Source organism: Felis catus, chromosome C2 (genome assembly GCF_018350175.1).
Source record: "Felis catus isolate Fca126 chromosome C2, F.catus_Fca126_mat1.0, whole genome shotgun sequence".
Classification (NCBI taxonomy): Eukaryota; Metazoa; Chordata; class Mammalia; order Carnivora; family Felidae; genus Felis; species Felis catus.
Genome location: NC_058376.1, coordinates 70,402,025 through 70,423,442, shown reverse-complemented (window position 1 = coordinate 70,423,442; position 21,418 = coordinate 70,402,025). Strand labels below are relative to the sequence as shown.

General features: G+C 45.0%; 1 protein-coding gene across 2 annotated transcripts in view; it reads left to right on the top strand.

The window, feature by feature from the left end:
- HEG1 (heart development protein with EGF like domains 1) overlaps window positions 1-21,418 on the top strand; it is a 90,525-nt gene that overhangs the window by 31,476 nt on the left and 37,631 nt on the right. The window contains exons 4-10 of one of the 2 annotated variants that reach the window (XM_045037045.1): window positions 6,331-6,684; window positions 7,612-7,959; window positions 11,613-11,879; window positions 12,514-13,911; window positions 16,199-16,315; window positions 16,941-17,060; window positions 20,908-21,011. In XM_045037045.1, coding sequence (XP_044892980.1) covers window positions 6,331-6,684; window positions 7,612-7,959; window positions 11,613-11,879; window positions 12,514-13,911; window positions 16,199-16,315; window positions 16,941-17,060; window positions 20,908-21,011 — 2,708 coding nt within the window. The remainder of the gene's footprint in view (window positions 1-6,330; window positions 6,685-7,611; window positions 7,960-11,612; window positions 11,880-12,513; window positions 13,912-16,198; window positions 16,316-16,940; window positions 17,061-20,907; window positions 21,012-21,418) is intronic. The other variant, XM_045037046.1, reaches the window with a different exon arrangement.

Genomic DNA, 21,418 nt, shown 5'->3' with positions numbered 1-21,418 from the left:
TGCAGGTGTTTGCAAAGCTGCAGCGGTTTGCAGTTTGCAAAACACGCCTCCTTGCCTTTTCAGCTCCTAGTCATCGTAAGGCCCCTCTCTGGCAGTTCCATGTCTAGCCTGGAACTGTTTTCAACCTTCTCATCCTCCACGCTATCCACCTTGTCGCATTAGGTTCTCCCATACCTATCTGGTACTCAGTGTGTAATCCTCTTGAGGACACAGGCTATGTTGGTTACTTCTCTTGGGTTCCCTGCCATCCCAGGACAAGGTACAGTTGGTGAGTAATGGCGATTAGCATGTGCCCCAGTATCACAGGGCTCATCCAGCTACCAACCAAAGAGAATGCTGGAAACTCTGCCTGCCTTTTCTCTTCTCTTCTCTGAGGTTTTATTCAGAGTCTGTGCATGCCTTAGGAAGCAGCACAGAGAGGGCTGGAAATATTCTTGGAAATAGAGGTTAGACTGCCTTCAAAGTTGCCATTTCAAAATTGTTGTAGGTCACAGGTTTTTTAGAGGTACTAGGGGGTTTGGGTTTATGTCACCAGAGCAAAAACGGAACCTGGAGGTCCTTTCTGTAATGCCTATTTAAAGCAGCCAATTCCTCCTCTATATACTCTGTATACAGTTTCTGCTGACTAGGTATGTATATAATTTATGATTCATGTTTTTGGGAGATTCCTTTTAAGATTATTCTTAAACATTCGTCAGATTGGATAAAAGCTACAAGCCTTTCCAGCTGCAAAGGTCTGTGGTTCAGTGATTTACAACCAACTTTACTAAATGGTGGAAAGGAAGCATTTTCTAGGAAGCTACACTTTGATTCTGGTCAAGGTCATTTAATATTTATAATTTAAATTCAACCCACTATTGTGGTTTATTTGAAAATCAGCCTGTTTCCAATTTTACCGGACTTGACCCTGTAGTCACCTGGATTTTTCAACATTAAAAAATAGTTGGCCTTCAAATTCCTTGAGCATTCATCCTTTTAGAACCTTATGCTTTTAGGGGCGCCTGGCTGGTTCAGTCAGTAAAGCATGTGACTCTTGATCTCAGCATATAAATTTGAGCCCCACGTTGAGTGTACAGATTACCTAAAAATAAAATCTTAAAAAAAAAAAGAACGTCTTACTTTTTTTTTTTTTTATTTTTTTTTTCAACATTTATTTATTTTTGGGACAGAAAGAGACAGAGCATGAACGGGGGAGGGGCAGGGAGAGAGGGAGACACAGAATCGGAAACAGGCTCCAGGCTCTGAGCCATCAGCCCAGAGCCCGACGCGGGGCTCGAACTCACGGACCGCGAGATCGTGACCTAGCTGAAGTCGGACGCTTAACCGACTGCGCCACCCAGGCGCCCCAAAGAATGTCTTACTTTTAATTGTTGAAGAGTTCCACCATATCTTTCCTACTCCTTGAGTCTCTCACTGAGCATTTCTCTTCCTTTTTACTGAACTGGGTGTTCTGTGCTAGGTAGAGGCCCACCTCCCTCTGAGATACTAGACGCTAGGGCCCTAAGTGCTGTTAAATGAGGGAATAGCCAGGCACCCAGGACTGTCTAGATCTAGCCTGCCAGCCTCCCCTCCTCCCTGCGGGGAAGCTGAGAGGGGGACGTGCACAGAGACCTGAAGCCATATGGGAAGCAAAATTCTGCTTTTACTTTCCAATCTGGGCTACTAGCTGCTAACCCCCTAACCAGCACTCCGGTATACCTCCTCCCTCCAGAATTAAATCTGAATTCTGACACTTTATTATCCCTGCCTAACTACAGGATTGAGGGGCTCTAGGCACACATGTAGGAGCACTGAGGGAGCGGGTAGGACTTGCCAGAGGCAGGCTCGGAGGGGACCCAGCCGGCACTCTGTAGAAGGAAAGTGAAGAGAGAGGGAGGTGGGGGCGTGTGTCTGTTGACACTTGGCTGCTCCATCCACCAGTAAACGTGACCCAGTGAAAGTCCTGGCACTTAGGCCGGTCAGATGAGCCGTGCTCCTCTGGAGGTGAACATTAGCGCGGCCACCAGGAGCCTGGCCTGGGGAGATGGAGCTCCCTATTAGAAACATGAAGGGATTCGACCAGATGATCCTAAACATCCTTTCTAGCTCCAGCATCTGTTATTCCAAACACATTCAGCCTTTGTGTTCTGTGCCTCCTTTCTCTCCTCGCTCTGCTACACAGAAACGTGCGTGTAGCACCGCCTCGTCTGAGGCCTGGCTAGCCAGGAGTTCCCTGCCTCCGAAAATAAATTGTATGCCAGGGATGGATGCATTAAAGCAGGGATAGGCCCAGACAGCTAAATCAGATTTTTAAAAAGCGATCAGAAGCCATTTGAAATTATTTTTCTTGCTGCTTTATATCTTCCTGTACTTTCCATATGTTCTGTAATGAACATGTACTATTTGATCATTGGGGGAAAAGTAAGTACAGCAGCTCACAGGGGGAAAAGTTCTCTTTTGAAGGCAGAAAGATATCTGTGTATATTGAATTGTGTGAGAATGGCTATAGTTGAGCACTAAATTTAGTACTGAGCTTCCTGGAAACGAGGGCACAAAGGGAAACCGGGTGGGGCATGTGATCATTGCCAGATAAAGTAAGCATACAATTTCATCCACAGGCATGAGTGTTTTGAGGGCAGTGAATCCTTTTTTTTTTTTTTTTTAATTTTTTAAAATTTACATCCAAATTAGTTAGCATATAGTGCAACAATGATTTCAGGAGTAGGTTCATTAATGCCCCTTACCCATTTAGCCCATCCCCCCTCCCACAACCCCTCCAGCAACCCTCAGTTTGTTCTCCATATTTATGAGTCTCTTCTGTTTTGTCCTCCTCCCTGTTTTTATATTATTTTTGTTTCCCTTCCCTTATGTTCATCTGTTTTTTTCTCTTAAAGTCCTCATATAAGTGAAGTCATATGATTTTTGTCTTTCTCTGACTGACTAATTTCACTTAGCATAATACCCTCCAGTTCCATCCACGTCATTGCAAATGGCAAGATTTCATTCCTTTTGATTGCTGAGTAATATTCCAGTGTGTGTGTGTGTGTGTGTGTGTGTGTGTGTGTGTGCGTGTGTGTGTGTGTGTGTGTGTGTATGTATATATATATATATATATATATATATATATATATATATATACCACATCTTCTTTATCCATTCATCCATCAATGGACATTTGGGCTCTTTCCATACTTTGGCTATTGTTGATAGTGCTGCTGTAAACATGGGGGTGCATGTGCCCCTTCAAAACAGCACACCTATATCCCGTGGATAAATGCCTAGTAGTGCAATTGCTAGGTTGTAGGATAGTTCTATTTTTAGTTTTAGTTTTTAGTTTGAGGAACCTCCATACTGTTTTCCAGAGTGGCTGCACCAGCTTGCATTCCGATGGGGGCAGTGAATTCTAAGAGGACTATTTATATAAGCAATGTTGAGACTCGTAATAGAAAAATGCCATCAGTTGCTGTTCTGAGGAAATTGTGCTAATGTTCTTTAAAAGGTGATATTTTATATAGATTCTCAGTAGGAGCTGAGGGTGTAATAATGGGTCTCAACTCATGAAAGTACTTCTGTGGGTAGCTGAGCTAATGTGGTCCAGGTAAATTGCTTTGTGGTGATTTCACTTTGTAAAGGAAGAGAGCATAAATAACTCAGAAGATTGTAGACTTAGTGTATCTTTCTCAACTATCAGCCACTTCAGCTGGATTTTTGGCAGGTTCTGGACAGCAGTCAAGCCAAGGTTGAGCACTTGCTGCATGCCTGAGGTTCCAGCATTTTCTGTTGTGGTTGGAGAGTGATGTACATACTTTTACCAGATGAGTGGGCATTCTTTCCACCTCCTGTTATAAAGATTAGGGAACTTGGCTTGTTTCTGCTCCCAAATGGATGGTCTTCCCATTTTTGAACGGGTGCTTCAAGAGTAGAAATGAGCAAGGAAGGACAGTTATTAAATAACCAATATTGCTGGCCTGTCGATTGGAAACATGGCAGATTTCCCCCAGATGTGTTCAGCAGGTGCTCATTGAAGAGTAAAAGTGGTGGTTATAGATGAACTTTTAACTCTTTCTCCTTTTCACCACTTGTATAGAAGCATTGGTACTGCTCCATAGCTTTACCATGAGGATTAAATGAGATTATGTAAATCAAGTACTTAGCACAACGTACAAAGGTGTATGTAAAATATGGGCGCATTGTACTTGGTCGGTAAATGGCAGCTTTTAATAATGCTGATGAGATGGTGAAGCAGCATTCCATGGGGCCCCAGTCAGGGAGAGAGAACGCAGCCATTTTCCTTTTGTGGCTTTCAGCATTTGTGACTTCTGTAATTGCGTCTCTGTGGCCATCGATTTGCTATACAGGTCTGGAGGCTGAGTCCAATATAGCTGCCGCTGTACAGTGAATCAATGAAATAATGCAGTTGACTGGGGATGAGAGTGATTTGAAAGAGCACCCAGCAACCGAGGAGGTTGAAAACGGGCAGATTTAGACGATGATTCTAATGACGTTAGGTCCTAAGAGGCTAAGTGGCTAGTGAGGATTTGGGGCATACATATATGATGGGTTCCTTTTTTTTTATACGAATGCGTTTTTATTTGGTTGTTTATGTTTTTCAGCGAGGGGGATGGTTAGGTCAGCTGGGACTCCGCTTTGGGGTCCCGTCTGTTTGTGTGGCTTGCTTACCTCTTCATTTCGCTTTCATTGTGGCCCAGTGTCCAGAACTGCCTGCTGTGTTCTAGGTATATATAGTACAGGTTCCATGGTTTGTACATGAGTAAGAGGAGCCTTTATTCCTGGCGCTCTTGCTGTCTCTCTAATTATATTTAATATTTATCTGTGCTTTTGGTCACAACTACACATAGGACTGGTCTTCAAGGGACCATTTATAATGGCAAGTTAATTCTGCCCTTGCGGGGTCAAAAATAACAGCTTGAAACCTTTCATTATAAAGGTATAGAGTTACTTTTTATTATTTTTGGCTTGAAAAGAAAAATGTTTTCTCTTGCCTTTGGATCTTGCCTGCCATGTTTCTTCCCACTCACCAAGCTTTCCTGCAGTTTATTCCTGTTTGGAATGAGCACGTCAGTGTGCCCTTCCGGAGGCCAGTTCTCAGGGTATCCTCTGGAAAGTTCTTTGTGGAAGGGAGACATGAGCAAGCCACCTGTACTCCTGTGGAACAGGCTGCGCAGTTTGACCAAAATGGCCCATCAATCCATTTTTGAGGTTCTTGGCAAATTAATCCGGTGTCTGCCATCCTGCCATCCTTTTCATCAGAAAAACTGTTCCCCGCCTGGAGTCTTCGACTTGCTCGTGGTCCACTGGGGTAGTATGTAATCTTGAGAGTCGGTGTCCAAAGCCTAATGAGGCTAACTACAATAATGAAGCTTGTTTGCTTTTGGATGGAATTAAATCAAATCAGTGGGGTAACACTGAGTATCTCCTGCTAATCAGAAGCTCTGTTACTTCTTAAATGCAGTTCAGTTTATAGTCTTTCAGAACATAAGGGTTACGGTGGCCATGAGGTGGGAAATAATAAAGAACCCTTAATGGTGACAAGGCCAGAAATTATTGCTCTAGGCTAGTATTGTTCCCACTGTGGTCTGTGGAGCCCTGGCCTCCCCAGTGGTGATCTGGGGGCTGGGCTCCTACCACCGCCTTACTTTTCTTCATTTTTTACGTACGGGTTTTAATCTATAATAGCATTTGAACAAAAGGGTTACATTGCTAAAATAAAACAAAACAAAAACCTGTACCTTATCACAATGGCCTGTCCCTACGTGATCTATAAGGTGGAATTCAAGAGTACAAGTTTTTACCTTCCTCTATAAAAGCCAAGGCAAAGAATGTCTACAGGCTTTGTTCCATTTTCCTTTCAGCCAGAGCCGAAGCTTTTCATTGTGCTTGAAGGACCTCACTGCTTCTTCACTGAACTCTGTGAGAATCAGAGCCTGTGAAGAGAGAGTGTCAAATGTGTTTATCTATATTAGGTCTACATTATCTAGATTTATCCAACAAAATGTAATAAACATTATTTGTATCTAGATACATCCCTGATTTTCTTAAACCCTTGAGTAATCTTTTTTTTTTAAGGGTTTTTTTTTTTCTTTTATGTTTGTTTACTTTTGAGAGAGAGAGAGAGACAGCATGAGTGAGGCAGGGGCAGAGAGAAAGAGGGAGACACAGAATCCAAAGCAGGCTCCAGGCTCTGAGCTATCCGCACAGAGCCCAACGCAGGGCTCAAACTCACAGACCACAAAATCATGACCTGAGCCAAAGTCGGAAGCTTAACTGATTGAGCCACCCAGGTGCCCCCAACTCTTGAGTAGCCTTAAAGCATATTTTCTTCTGTTTTAGCTTCTGGAAGCACTGAGATGCTTAACAACTCCACTACTTTCCGAAATACCTTGCTGAATGGGACACAGAGTGTGCGTGTTACCACCATGCTCCCCAGTGGTGTCCCAGGGATGCTCCAGTCTTTAACCGGCAGTCCACGACCTCTAAATGAGACGGAGCATTCCCCCAAGGACTCAGAAATTGCCATGACTTCAGTATCAGCCCGCTCTTCACCCTTTGAGGCAGAGCTGAGAAGAGGCAGTGGAGTAATCAGGAATCCAGAGGATGGGGAATTCACTGAGCCATCCACAGAAAAGGGATTTGGCCTCACATCTTCTGGGGTCTCAGTGGAATTCTGGCAAAATGATTCCCCAAGTAAGTATTTAATTTTTACTTGATCTATCATGGACTTTTAAAAACTATTGGATTGCCTTAAAAGATCACTTCAAGACCATTTGAAATCTCAAAAAATAAATAAAGTGTGTTCTTAGCTAACACCATCTCCTTTATCTGGTATACCACATTATCACGTTTTGATTTTTGTCCTTATGCGAACATTGTGAGGTTCATCAGACAGGCATCATTCCTCCTGCTCTTTTATAGACGAGGAAACTCAGGCCCAGAGGGTTTAAGAAACGAGGGCACGGGCGTGTAGCTTGTTCACAGCAGAGCTGAGAGCTTGGCCTTGGAGCGGTCACTGTCAATCGCGTGTTACCGCTCTGTGGGATTGTCTTCAAGGTGAGGGCTGGCCTGCTCTTTCAGACTAGCTGGAGCTATTTTATGTACAGATCATTCTTCCAAATAAAATGTGCAGGCATAAATATATTCCTCCAAACTCATGGCTTCAGTTTATGCCGTATAGTTTATTTTTTGTTTGCTATACTTGAAAATTAGAATAATCTTTATTAATAATGGAACTGTTTTGGAAAGATGCATGTGACTAAGCACTGTAGGTAGGCACGTCATATTTGTTGTTGGACATAACATATTCCTTCCCTTGACCACTTTTGGGGAAAGGGAGTAAAACACCACAGCCTAGAAGTTGCCCTGCTACTTTGCACTTGTTCTTTAAGGGCTCCCTTCTTCACCAATGCTTATTTTTAGTATTGCTATCTTATTGACCCTGAAGAGTTTTGAAATAATTATTTAGAACATGAAAATGCATGTCAGGTTACACGTAAAATAAATACCATACAAGATCCTTGCAAAGGGAACCTTTCCCTAGAGAAGACTCACGTCTCAGCTGTTGGAGAATCTCTTTCGCATCCATGTCATGACATTTGTTTCCTTGACATCTTACAGCCTTGGGTGGAGAGCAGGTTGCCAGCAGCTCAGACGCAGAGGATGGAAGTCCCATGTCTCAAACTGAGACTGTGTCTAGGTCGGTCCTGTCGGGCAGAAGTGGAGCCAGCACAGCACACTGGTTCTTGACCAACAGCAAGACATTCGCAGATGCGACAGGAAGCTCCACTTCCTATCCTGAAGTTGTAAACGCCTCAGTGCTGACCCGGTTCTCAGCCTCTGTGTCCCAGTCTAGAGGAAGTGACGCAGCACTGGGTGACAGGAGCTACTCTGAGCCGGCCACCGAGTCTTTGTCCTCATCCTCCTCAGAAAGCCTGGATTCCTCAGCAGCACGTGGTGAGTGCTCAAGTGAGTTTTCACTTCACAGAACTGCACCACTCGGAGGGCAAAGGGCTTACGAGGCTCATGCTCTTCTGTGGCACAGTAAGGCCGTGCATTAATGGACCATTCCAGAGGCCCCTCTGCTGTCACTATTCCCAGGCCATTCTTCTAGCTGTATATCTCCAGTTTTTTTCTGGTACATCTCCCCGGAGCTGCTGTTGCCACCCACCCCTGTCACACACAGCTCAGGGACTTCTCTGTCCATGTCCTTCCTCGCCCTGTAGCCTACCCCACACCCCCATGCCTGCCTCAATCACACAGCTTCTGGAAGGTGAAAATATCACCTTCTCATGGGTGGTTGTTCACCCCAAGTCCGGGCATTCGTCAAGAGCAACTCTCCCTCTTGTCTAATCAGCTTTTATGAAGATATAATCCCCATTCTATGCAATTTGCCCATTTAAAGTATACAATTCAGTGTATTTTAGTGTATTTACAAAGTTGTAATACAGCGGCCACCACTACTGTCTAATTCCGAGAAGGAAACCCGGTGCTCATCAGTAGTCACTCTGTGTTCTCTCCTCCTCCCAGCCTCTGACAGCCACTAACTTAACTTTCTGTCTCTGTGGATGTGCTTATTCTAGACAGTTTATGGAGGAAATCATACAATAGGTGGCCTATTGTGGTTTTCACTTAGCATAGTGCATTGGAGGTTTGTCCATGTTGTAGCGTGTGACAGTACCTCGTTCCTTTGCGTGGCTGAGTACTGGTTCCATCGCACGGATGTGCCACATTCGTTTATCCTTTTGTCAACGATTGCACATGTGGGTTTTTCCCACCTTTCGTCTATTGTGAGTAGTACCGTGGTGAACATTCCAGTACAAGTTTTTGTGTGGACGTGTGCTTTATTTTTTTTAATTTTGTTTTTTATTTTTTGAATATGTGTTTTAAATTCTCTTGGAATGGCTGGCTTCTATGGTAGCCCTGTTTCTTGAGGAATTGTCAAACTGGTTTCCAAAGCAGCTGCACTGCTTTATATCTTTATACCGCCACCAGGAGGGACGGGGGATCCTAGTTTCTCGGCTTCTTCACCTCCTGTTGTTCATCTTTTTTTTGATTCTAGTCATCCTGGGGGGTGTGAAGTGGTGTCACGAGTGGTTCTGATTTGCATTTTCTGGCTGACTAATGATGTTGTGTATCTTTTCACTTTTGGGAAAGTCTTTTCTGATCTTTTGACCATTTTAAAAGTAGTTAGGAATTCTTTCTGTAGTCTGGACACTGTTCCTTTATCAGATATACCATTTGCAGACATTTCCCCCCGTTCTGTGTGTTTTCTTTTCACTTTCTTGACAATATCATTTGCAGCACAAAGGTTTTTAATTTTGATGAAGTCCAGTTTATCAATTTGAGAAAACTTTTTCTTGGATGGTCCTTTTTAATAACATTTTTGGGCAATTTCATAAACCATTCTCAGCAACCTTGTCAATGCAAAGCATGTACTGACTAAAGCAAAAATGCGATAATTGATCATTTAAGGTTATAACAGGTTTACATTCTTACCTCTCCACCACTACTAATAATAGCAGCTCCCTTTCCCCCATATGAACATCCTAATTGGTGAGGAAAACTCGCGTTTATTACTACTGATGTGACGTGGAAAAGCATATGCTTGTCATGAAAGAATACCGCATGCATGGGTGGAGAATATTTATGTTCTTTCGTGTGTGTCCATGGAAAATGCATTATCTGTCTCCTAAACAAAAGGAGTCATTTTCCACCCTCACAATGTGGGGCTCAACGTTTCTCCTCCTCAGACCAGGAGCTCAGGTGCCTTTCCCGCGTGCATCTCTTCGGTACTAGGACCCTTTGCTCCGTAATGCGTGCGCCCTTGGTTTGTATGGAAATTGTGATGTCAGTGTGAGCAGGTCTCAGTGTTCAGTTATAAAGAGCTACATAAGGAATAGCCTCCTTTCTGAAACCAACTCACTGTCTGTTAGCCAAATGCCTTATCTCATTTGCTCTGAATCACTCAGAGTGAACTGATTCTGCCATCCAGCCCCTCAGAGTTCGTGGTCTGTTCCTTTTTCTGGGTTTGGATGCAGCCCCTCCATCTCAGGTCACGATTCTCCACTTTCTTTTTTTTTTTTTTTTTTTAACATTTATTTATTTTTGAGACAGAGAGAGACAGAGCATGAATGGCGGGAGGGCCAGAGAGAGAGAGAGACACAGAATCTGAAGCAGGCTCCAGGCTCTGAGCTGTCAGCACAGAGCCTGATGCAGGGCTCGAACTCACGGACCGTGAGATCGTGACCTGAGCGAAGTCGGACGCTCAACCGACTGAGCCACCCAGGCGCCCCCACGATTCTCCACTTTCTAAACCCTGGAAGCCTGACGTGGTGGTTCGCCTAAATTCCATTTAAGAGTCTTACAATCCTCCCCCCCCCCCCCCAGGCCTTGTTCTCTCTGCCCGGGGAACTTGTGCTCAGATACACACGGGCCTCAAGCCTCTCCTGGTGAACTTCCCATGAGTTTCTTAGGCCCTTCAGCCTGGTCAAGTCACATCTCACCTGCCTCCTGGCTGTCTCCGTGCTGCTCCAGCTCACTGTGTATCCCTGTCCCCACACTCATTCCTGTCTGTCAGTTAATGCAAACGTATCATGAAGTGAACTTACCTAACATGCAGCTCTACCTCTGTTTTCCGTTGGGGTGTGTCCATCAAGAGCTAGTCTGGGGGCACCTGACTGGCACAGAGGAGTGTGCGACTCTTAATCTTGAGGCCGTGAGTTCGAGCCCCACATTGCGTGTAGAGATTACTTAAATAAATAAATAAGCTTGAGATAAAAAAAGAGCTAGTCTGGTATGAGAATAGGAATAAGAACCAGGGAAATAACTTGTTTTCTTATAGATCCAGATTAGGAAGTATTTAGGCCAAGAAGAGTTAGACCTCCTTTCCATAATTTCTGAGAAGAAGAGTTTATTTGATAATCTAATATTAGATTCTTTGAGCTTATAGTATAAAACATACACTCAAGAAAGGAGAAAAAGGATGTTTTCATGTGTCACCTGTCCCTATGCCATCCCCACCAAGAAAATAAATAAATGCATTAAAAAAAATAACACAAAACAGAAAATAAGCCCATCTTTACCTCCAACCACCATGCATTAAGGGGAAAAACCAAAACTCTAAAAGAATGGCAAACCCCATTCAGTTCAGGTATCCCTGGTCCTACCAGGAAGTAAAAAGCCTTCGGAGTCCTGGGGATCTCCCTCCTGTGACTTGTCAGAAAGTATAAAGCCCCAAAGGGGTTGTTAGCCTTTTGCTGAGCATTCACCTCCCCTGCCACCACCACCGATTTCCCTGATGTAAACTCTATTTGTTATGTATCATAGAGCAGAAATACAATATTGATCCTGTTCGCTGAAGTGGGAAACCTTCCCATAAATCCAGATCACCTGAACAGATATGCTGGTCGGCAGTGCCTCTTGAGGTTGCGGTTGTGATCCGTGGGGCGGGGGACAACGCATCTCGTTTTCCCATGTGTGAGTTTCACATGAAGACCAGGGAAAGCACAGGGAAGCACTTCGGCTAACTTAGTGCACGAAGGGAGGCTCATTCCTGAGGCTTCTGACAATGCTGCTGCACCCCTGTACTGACTGGCCATCCCCTTTCAATCTCCTTGTAGCCACTGAGGAGGGTCCTGAGCCTGGAGGAAGTTCTGCCGCGCAGGAGGGGACTGCCGAGGCTCCCCACCCGCACACTGCAGCTACTTTCCCAGGGACTGCAGAGCGCACGTCGCGGTCTCTCTCCAACACGAGCACAACTTCTGCAGAAGTGGGGCACTCTTTGGTGCCCAGAGAAACCGAGAGTGCCACCCAGCACGGGAACGTGACAGTGACTGCTGACGCGCACCTGGTCTCTGGTTCCCTGGCGGCCTCACCAGCCCTGGGAGGTGAGGAGTGGGGTCTCTTCCCACGTTATTTCAGCTCACCTGTCAGCGTACTCACAGTCCTAGAAGGATTACGTTTGCTGTCAACCCAGAAAGTACCTTACAAGCTCTGTCTGAAGAGAACTTCTCACTCCCCCCCCCCCATCCCCACACGCACTTGCCTAAGGCACTTATGGTGTTGTCCACCAGGATACTTGGAATAAAGGAGACCAACCAGTTGTGGCCAAGGCCAGTCTCCTGGGAAAGAAATATCTCATTATCATTACACAGAATGGAAAATGGGGAGGGTTTTCCTTTTTCCATTTAGACAGAACAATTGTTCTGTTGGGGTCTTAAGAGCTTTTCAGATACCAGTTTGCTTTTATCAAAAAAGGCATGTGGAAGGAATTTGGACCTATTCCCTGTTCTTCAGCCCCTGGCCCCACTTCTCTTTTATTACCATTTGCATTGCTGCCACCCACACTCCTCCCAGGAGGGTAAATATACTCTGTGCAGACCCTGCCCGTTCCTGCCTTCCCACACTGCGCATCCAGAGGGCTCGCCGTTGAAAACCACCTCTCCAGAGAAAGCGTTTAGTATGTGTTTGGGATATTTCTTGTATGTCTAGTTGACCTAACTTTGGTGTTTCCATTTACAGTCACTGGAATTAGCTACAGTCAAGTGAGTGGCACGGACTTTGAACAGAAGGCTTCCAGCGACTACGCAGACCACACCTATGTCTCCTCTACTTTTACCAAAGGAGAACGGGCATTGCTGTCCATTGTAGACAACAGTTCAACCCCAGACATAAGGGAGAGTTCGACCTCTTCTGTTAAGATCTCAAACTCTTCACATTCAGACTATTCTTCCTCTTCTCAGGCTCAGACTGAAAGAAGTAATGTGTCATCCTATGAAGGGGAGTACGCCCAGCCTTCCACCGAGTCCCTGGCTCTGCGCACAGCCAACCTTCCGTCCTACACATCCACCATTAACATGCCAAACACGTTGGTTCTTTTGGACGCTGATGCTGGATCGATTGGCAACTCTTCTTCCTCTTCTTCTTCTCCTTCTTCTTCTTCTCCTTCTCCTTCTTCTTCTTCTTCTTCTTCTTCTTCTTCTTCTTCTTCTTCTTCTTCTTCTTCTTCGGGACCCCCTTTGCCCCTGCCCTCAGTATCCCAGTCCCACCAGTCATTCTCCTCAATCTTACCATCAACCGGGGCCTCTACTCTTCCACTGCAGTCTACTTCCCATGCACCCACACCTGTGTCTTCCTCACCAGCGTCCCTGACAGCATCTACCCCTGCCTCGCCGTCCACCTCCCAAACAACGCTGGCACCTTCACCTTCTACTCTGGTCCTGCCTGTGACTCCAGTTCAGACGGCGACAATGGCGTTGTCTGTGGCAATGCTCCCCAGCAGTCAAACGGCAAATCCTAAGAACCAGAGTAACCCATACCATGAGAAAGTCATTACAGAGTCAAAGCCACCGAGCCTGGAGTCTCTGCCCACAGAGGCCACCGAAGCTATAACAGTGAGATCTACCTCAGGGATCCCTATGCCCTCGGCCTTAACAGAGTCCTCCACTGAGCAAACCCTTCCAGCCGTAAGCACCAGCATAGCCCGAACGTCTGCAGCTTTGACAACCACCATTCTTGAGACCTCTCATCCCCCTAGCCCTGCGTCAACCACAGCAGCCCTGATGGCTGACCCCACAACAGTACAGACTACGGCTGGAAAGCAGCTCTTGCCAACCAGCCCTGAAATTCCAGTACCACGAATCTCAACAGAAAGTGCTGTCACCACAGAAAGGAGCCAAGCCCACGTAGATGCTACCACCCAGTTGGTGCCCCTGACCAGTGTACCCACGTCGGCGAAAGGACCGACCACGGGGCTCGGTGTGACGGAAGAGAACAGCCCGGCTTCACGCTTCCTCGGAACATCTCCTTCTCCCCAGACCGTAGGCGTTTCCACAGACCAAGTACTGACTCCTAGATCTACTACCTTCGCTGCTCGGGGCAGCACACCATCACCGACAGCACTGTCATCGGCAGCTCCAGGTAGAAGGCAGAGCCGCACAGGCTCGGGATGCCTGTGAATGTGTGGCAGATTTGCAATAGTTCCGTGTCTGTGTTGTCCTCTTATAACACAATGTCATGGATGACCTAATTTTCTCACCTCTGAGTTACCTAACTCTCCCTAAAGGAAGAGGTGAGGATGCCATTGGCCGTGTATGGCATCAGTAGGTAGCACCGTTGTGGCTTGTAATTCCCAGAAGTGCAAGAGCCTTTCAGGCATGCCTTTAAGTCTTGTGAGGCCAGAGTGGGTCAGCGCTGTGGGATGGGACGGTGGAAGAACTGCATCGAGAAGCTTTAGGTGGCCTTTCTGCGACAGGGAATGAGTAGGCTCTGTCCGCCGGTCAGAGCCCTGAGCCTCTCAGTCACCGGGAAGGCTTCTCTTGATTCAAGGGAAGCTGGGCTCCTTGGTCTTCCTAAGAACGTGTTGCTAGTAGACAAATGCGGGCAAAGGGATGATGAACTAACCTTTTCTGATAGTGACAGGGCGACCTGAGCTTCTTGACATTACTCTTGAGGTTATCTTTATATTCATGTTGAAGTGGCTGGTATGAGGGAAATAAAACCATTCACATGATTCTTCATAGTTTAAGGAAAGGCAGAAGGAATTAGAATGGTATATCTTTCGATGTCGTGTTCAAATTTGTACATTCGGCTTGTCCAGATCCAGAAAAGGAAAACTGCGAAGGGCTTATATAAGCCTGACATCTTTTTTTATTTTCGTTTTTTTAAATTAATTTTTTAAATCTTTATTTATCTTTGACAGAGAGAGCGCGCGCACACACACAAGTGGGGGAGGGGCAGAGAAAGAGGGAGACACAGAATCTGAAGTAGGCTCCAGGCTCTGAGTTGTCAGCACAGAGCCTGATGCAGGGCTCAAACTCATGAACTGTGAAATCATGACCTGAGCCAAAGTCGGATGCTTAACTGACTGAGCCACCCAGGAACCCCTGGAGCTTGATGTCTTAAGGAAGGAGGAAAGAAGAGAAGTACTTTGTAGTGACTAGAGCAAGGGAGCTCAGTTAGTGTCTGAGTTCCAGCCAATCAGCCACGGTCAGCCTGGGGGCTGGAGGGCCATGACCACCCCTGCCACCAGCCCCCCATGTCAGGCGAATCAGTGTCTCTTTTGTGCCAGTGATTTGAACACCTCTGGGAAATGAAAGGTGGATCCTTCTCCAGGGAAGCTGGGAGCCCTGCTTCAGGACTCACAGGGCTTCATTTCCAGCCAAATCTATTCCAATACCAGATGGAACCTAATTCACAAATCTCCCTTAAAGCCGATTGTAGTCATTACAATGATAACTGTAGGCGAGAATAAGTAACATCGTTACTTCCTGTTAATATATTTTTTATGATAGTATCCATGGTATGGTGTTTGGTTATGCAGGTCCTGTGCCTCTTTGGGTAGCTTTAGGTATATTTAAAGTAGCCTTGCAAAATAGGAACACCATTGTTAGGTTTAGCTCATTTGTTCTCAGGATCATTTTTTTGGCATTACAACTCTTGACTCCTGCCATCCTTTTCTCATTCTTCCAGCAATTTTTCTGCTTGGAAATGATGCAGTTATGTTGTGGGTTTCAGCTTCTCTGAGCATGTGTCAGAAGGCTTTATTACGCAGTTATTACATAACTGGAGCATGACAATGCTAGTTATAGATACCAAAACAGAGAGTTGTGGTCTCCGCCCCGGGAGTCTAAGATGATGCTGAAGCCTGGGCACTGTTAGGGCCTAGATGAATTAGATAGGGTTCATAGTCACATTATGTAAAGAGAGGGCACTGTAGTGCACAACTTCGATTGTTTTTCCAAATGATTGCACCATATGTGGAGGCCCAGTTATATTTTAAGATTTTTTTGGAACGGGGGAATCCTGGAGCAGGGAGGATGGTTAATCAGGGACCTCTTCTCCCCCGATGTGTGTTTTAAATTGGCAGAGATTCAAGTAGAATTTTCTGAGTGTCAAAGGCGATATAATCATCAGCCTTGAACTGAGTGACCTGTAAGCAGCATTAGGATTGGAACCAATTCTTGCATTCAAGGATCCAATTGTCTAACACACGTGCACGTACACAAACTGCTGCCAGGATCTGGTCCCTCAGCGTCTCTTCTGTACCTCCTGGGAACCCGTTCTATTTTAGTAGTGCGACCTCTCAGGGCAAGTAAACAGAAATAAGCAAAAATCAAATATTAGCCAGGAGAATTAAATATTTACCTAGAGCTCCTTTTACATTTCCGATGTGATTAACTGCTTTATTCCTGGAATGTGTTTTTAGTTGACAGCTGTGCCACTAACCCTTGTCTTCATGATGGGAAATGCTCTGTGGACTCCAGCAGCCGTGGGTATCGATGCATGTGCTCACCTTCCTGGCAAGGGGATGACTGCAGTATGGGTAAGAGGAAAAGTAGTCTCCAGTGGTCTGTACTACAGTATGTCCTTGAGATAGGCAATAATGCTGTTTTCCTTCAAAATGTAGGAAAGCAAGATTTTTCATAAGCAAAAACCCTACTTATTTGAGAGTTGGCATACTTATGTGTTGTCTGCAGAATAACATCAGACGATAATGTTGACGCATCTCCATGATCCGGCTCCATTTGGTGGGCTGCCTCCGCCCCTACTGCACTGGACCATCTATAGCTCCCTAAAGACCCCTATGCTTTCCTGCCTGTGGCCTTCGCTGCTGGTGCCTCAGGCTGCAACCCCACCCCCATCTGCTTGTTAAAGTCCTTCCAGTCCCAGTTCAGATGTTATCTGAAATAGTCCTTAATCTCCCTTCCATCAGGATCTCCTCCTCTCTGTACTTTCAAAGCCTGATTTGTTTCTAGTTGGTCATATACACGACGGCCTCCATCCCCTGTAGATAGACAGCCCCTTGAGGACAAGGGCAACATCCTACTCATCTCTGGGGCCCCACTGCACCCGGTGCCATTTGGCCCTTCAGAAGTGCTCACTGCACTGGATAATGATTCTGCTGTCTGCCGCAGGTTCAATGTGGCCCCGTTTTCTCTCCTCTGTAGATGTGAATGAATGCCTCTTGAACCCCTGCCCACCCCTGGCCATGTGCAACAATACTCAGGGATCCTATACCTGCAAATGCCCGGTTGGGTACCAGTTGGAAAAAGGAATATGCAATCTGGGTAAGAGAATTAATCTATCTTGGAATTTTTTTCTGTACCACAAAATATTTTTAAAAATAACATTTATTGTTTTCCTCCCTAAACAATCAGGATCTTTCCAAGGTATAAACTTAAGGAATATAGAAAGAAGTCAAGATGCTACCTATTTTTCAACCACTCAGAGATACAGCACCTTATTTGCAATCTTTTTTTACTCTGCATTATATTTGTATACAATTGCAACCATGTAGTATTTGTACAAACTTTATATCTTAAACATTTTTCCATGTTATTAAAAATATTTTGCAAACTTCCTAATGAGTACATGGATAGGCCATTATTTGTGCATAACACTATTTGCTTAACCGTTCACCCTACAGTTAGGAAAAGTATATATCAAAAGGATATTCTAACTACATAATAAAAAATATATTTTTAAGGAGAAAAAAGAGAGAATAAAACCCTGATTGTCCTACCACATTCACACATCCTTTTCATTTTTAAAAAATGATCTTCATGGTCCTGTTCATAGGCAGATACATTTTTCCAAAGCTGCCATAATTGTACCATACAGATTGTCCTACTTCATTCCCTAATGTGATAGTTCTGAAGCTGGTTGATTTTAAATATAATCTCCAGCTTACATGTTAAAAAGCAAACAACCCATGTGAAAACTAAGGTCCTGACCAGGTGCTAAGTGGCCAAGTATCTACGCTTATTTGATGAGAGGCCACATTTCAGCCCACAGCTCCCATCACATAATAATGTGTTCATCATAAAAGCTTTCTTCCACACAGGGTATAACCTTGCGTTAGAGTGTTCAGTTCAACATGGAACTTGTTGAAGAAATTAGAAGTGAAGGGCATAGAGTTATCTAGTCTGGATAAGGAAACTGGTAGGTAAAGTGACTCACCTTTGATTGACCAGTGTGATACTTAACACACAAAAAGTGCTCAGTAAATATTTTTTTGAGAGAATGAATGTCTGTGACCTCTGAAAAGTGATATTTGCATGAATTAACAGGCTGAGGGGAATCATCAGATTTTTTAAAAAGATTGTGTCAAATGACAAAACTAGAAGGGCTAGGTAATGAGTTTGATGTCCTTTCTTTAAAGGGGAACAGTCGTGGACTGGGGGAGTACAGAGCCTCACAAACAGTGGAGCTCTCTCCCTGAGGGGTTTTGGGCAAGCAGGAGTTTTATAGAGTGTTAGAAGCGGCATCACTTCTGAAACAGGGCATGATCGGCTAGGCTTGCATATCTGCCCTTATTTAGAAAGGTCAAGGACAAGGGAGTAAGTATAGAGCCAATAGTTGACTTGGCGTTGGGGAATTGACCGACTGAATAATGCTGCATTTTTAGTCACGGGGGGCATTTACAGAACTCGAAAGTTCGGTTGGCTGACGTGGCACCTTGGGCAGGAGCAGCTCCATCTTGGGCCTAGAAATGTATTTCAAACAGTTGATACCCTACTAAAATAATGGTAGGATTTTGGAAATTGTTTAAAATACAAGGATCAAGTCAAAGCATTATTTAAAGGAAAAAAAAATCTAGGCATATAGACATCACTCGTTGGGGGTAACTGATTCCATTGAGCTACCCCCTGGAAGAAATAGGCCAGGAGTCTTTGGTTTAAGGATGCAGAAGATGGAATGATTTTGTTTTGAAGCAGTGTGGAAAATGCGCTTGCCAGGAGCTCAGCTGCCTGGCTTCCAGCTCTGGAGCTACCACCTACGGCCCATGACCCCTGAGCCTCCATTTTCTCATCTGTAAAATCAGATTACCACCTGCTCTGCTTCCCACAAGGTTATTGTGAAGAGCAAATAAAATGAAGTATCTGAGCAAGCTTTGAAAATGGGGGAGTTCTCCAGACGGGAGGTATCATTTAACACTAGCCCCCAACCTCTTGGACCAGAATTGACAGCAATGAAAACACTAAGTACTCTGAATACAAAGTAATACTTATAGATCTTTTAAAAATTCACTTCTATAAGAAGAGAGAGGAAAACCAAAACACAGACCCTTAACTATAGAGAACAAACTGATGGTTACCAGAGGGAGGCGGGCAGGGATGGGTAAAATAGGCGATGGGGGTTAAGGAGGGCATTTGTCAGGATGAGCACATGGTGATGCATGGAAGTGTATAGTGGACATCTGGAATGAATATATCACTATGTTAACTACGCTGGAATTGAAATTAAAAACTTAGTAAATAAAAATAAATAAATAATGAAAAAAACCATTTATATAACCCATATAAGTCAGCAGTTAGTTGCATGTGAAGTAAAAAATTGCCTTAAAGCCAGATGACGAAAGGCAGGCATGAAGACGCCAGTGTGCTGGGCAGAGCGCAGGGGCTGCAGGACGCGGCGTGATGCCGTCTTCAGAGCTGCTCTTAAAGCAGAGGCCACATTTACTGTCATGATTCGGAAGAGATCTGTGTACGTAACAGTTACAGTATGTATATTTCCGTCCAGAGAGTCTGGGTATCAGCCTGGATGGGTGAGAAAGGAAGATGAAGGAGTGGGGTGGGAGTTGTGGAAGCCTGTGTGCAGTGTCCCACAGGCACCTCAGATCAGGAGGAGAGCCGTTCTTTTGTGTTAACAATCATCTTTCCCTTTTCAAGTCATTTAGCTTCATTGTTCATAAACATCAGAGGAACATGCAAATTAGAGCATGCTGAAATGCTTTCATTTGGCCAAGAATGTTTTCAAAGAGCTCCCTGCTGCTCAGAAAGAGTCCTAAGCAGCTGGCTTCAGTGAACTGTAGAACAAGCAAAAAGATGTTAAATAAGGATTAAGGGCTTTAGACAGTAAGTATAAGATGTTAAATGTGTTCCCTGGCTCATTTGTGGGCCTTTTTCTTAATTCAGCAGGCAAGCTTTCTGTGAAAGAGCAGCTTCGTGGGTTCCTGGGTTTCGAGTCTTTTTTTTTTCCCTCCCTGTCCAGAGGGAAAGATAAGAATTTAATATAAAGGAAGATAAGAGGCAGATAGAAAGCATGCTATGCTAATTTTTGGTCGCCTGCCCATTTGTAAGTCCCATTCTCCTCAGGCCCAGTCAGCACAAAGTGATGAGTACGATTTTATTTTATGAGTGAAATGGGCCTTGAAAACGGGGCTGCTTTCTCTGAGGTCTGAACTCAAACAATATCTTGAATATGGGTCGTTTGCATTGCCTGGCTTGTGACCATGGGGCCTGGCAGTCCCCGAAGCTTGGGCCCACTACAGATGTTTGGCACCTTCCTCCACAGCCTCTCTGTCGTCCTGAATCCGTTTTGTCCGATTTCTGGAAGTCTCTTTCATCAGCGACAAAATGGGCATTTCCTCTATGCGAGAGGGATGGCGGCTGGTGGGGTAACTCTGATGAGAAGAGGAAACCAAAGCCTGCCCTTGAAGCTGAGGGCTTTGCAGTGTAGGCTAGAGAACAACAGCGTTCCTCTCTCGAAAGCTTTCTCAGGCCTGAGGAGCATGTTTTGTGCTTGACCCCACATCCCCTCCCCCTCCTCCTGGGATTATGTCGTTCAGGCCAGCTGGTCTTTCCTCCTTGTCCCAGCTTCACTGAGCATCTACTATGTAGGAGGCGACTGGCAAGGTGGCAGGATGGCTCCTCACAGCAGCCCACACACACGTGCAAAAGGAGTTTTTGACCCAAAGGTTTACTGAGTCTGAGCCCTGTGCTCAGTGGAAGCCCACCTTCCTAGAGAGGAGCTAGAAGAGGGAGAGGTGTTCTCTATCCTCAAGGAGAAGGACAGGCACCACGGTTGTCCTGGGAGGTGGAGTTAAGAGTGATATGCTAGAGATTTGCAAACACACGGCTATGCATCGGTCGGCCAGTTGCGTGGTCTCACGGGTTATGTTCTCATTTTCAGTTAGGACCTTCGTGACAGAGTTTAAATTAAAGAAAACGTTTCTCAATACCACCATGGAGAAACACTCAGACCTACGTGAAGTTGAAAATGAGATCACCGGAACAGTAAGTTTCCTGAAGAGCATCTTTCTTTGAGTCCTTTGTTTTCTAGAACAAATTTCATTCAGAATTGGGAACCTCGTGAGGACCAGCTGTATTTCCTGGGCTATTGTTCATTTCCATTACATTTGGGAGGTAAACTTCATGGTAAAATTAAAAGCCTCTTGGAAGTTGAAAGGAGGTGCTGAGATCCAGTGACACCCAGGAGAAGCACTTCTTCGGTGTGCTCTCACATGCAGCCTTTATCAGTGCCTTGGTGTTTGTTTTCCCTGTGCAGATTCATAGTCACAGACGGTTAGATGGTATGCACCAATAAGAACTATTGGCAAAGAGGAAAGATCCAGAAAATCCTACTCTCCCATCTGCAGCTGACATGCTGTGTGACTTTCGCTCTGTGTTTCCAAACTTGGGGA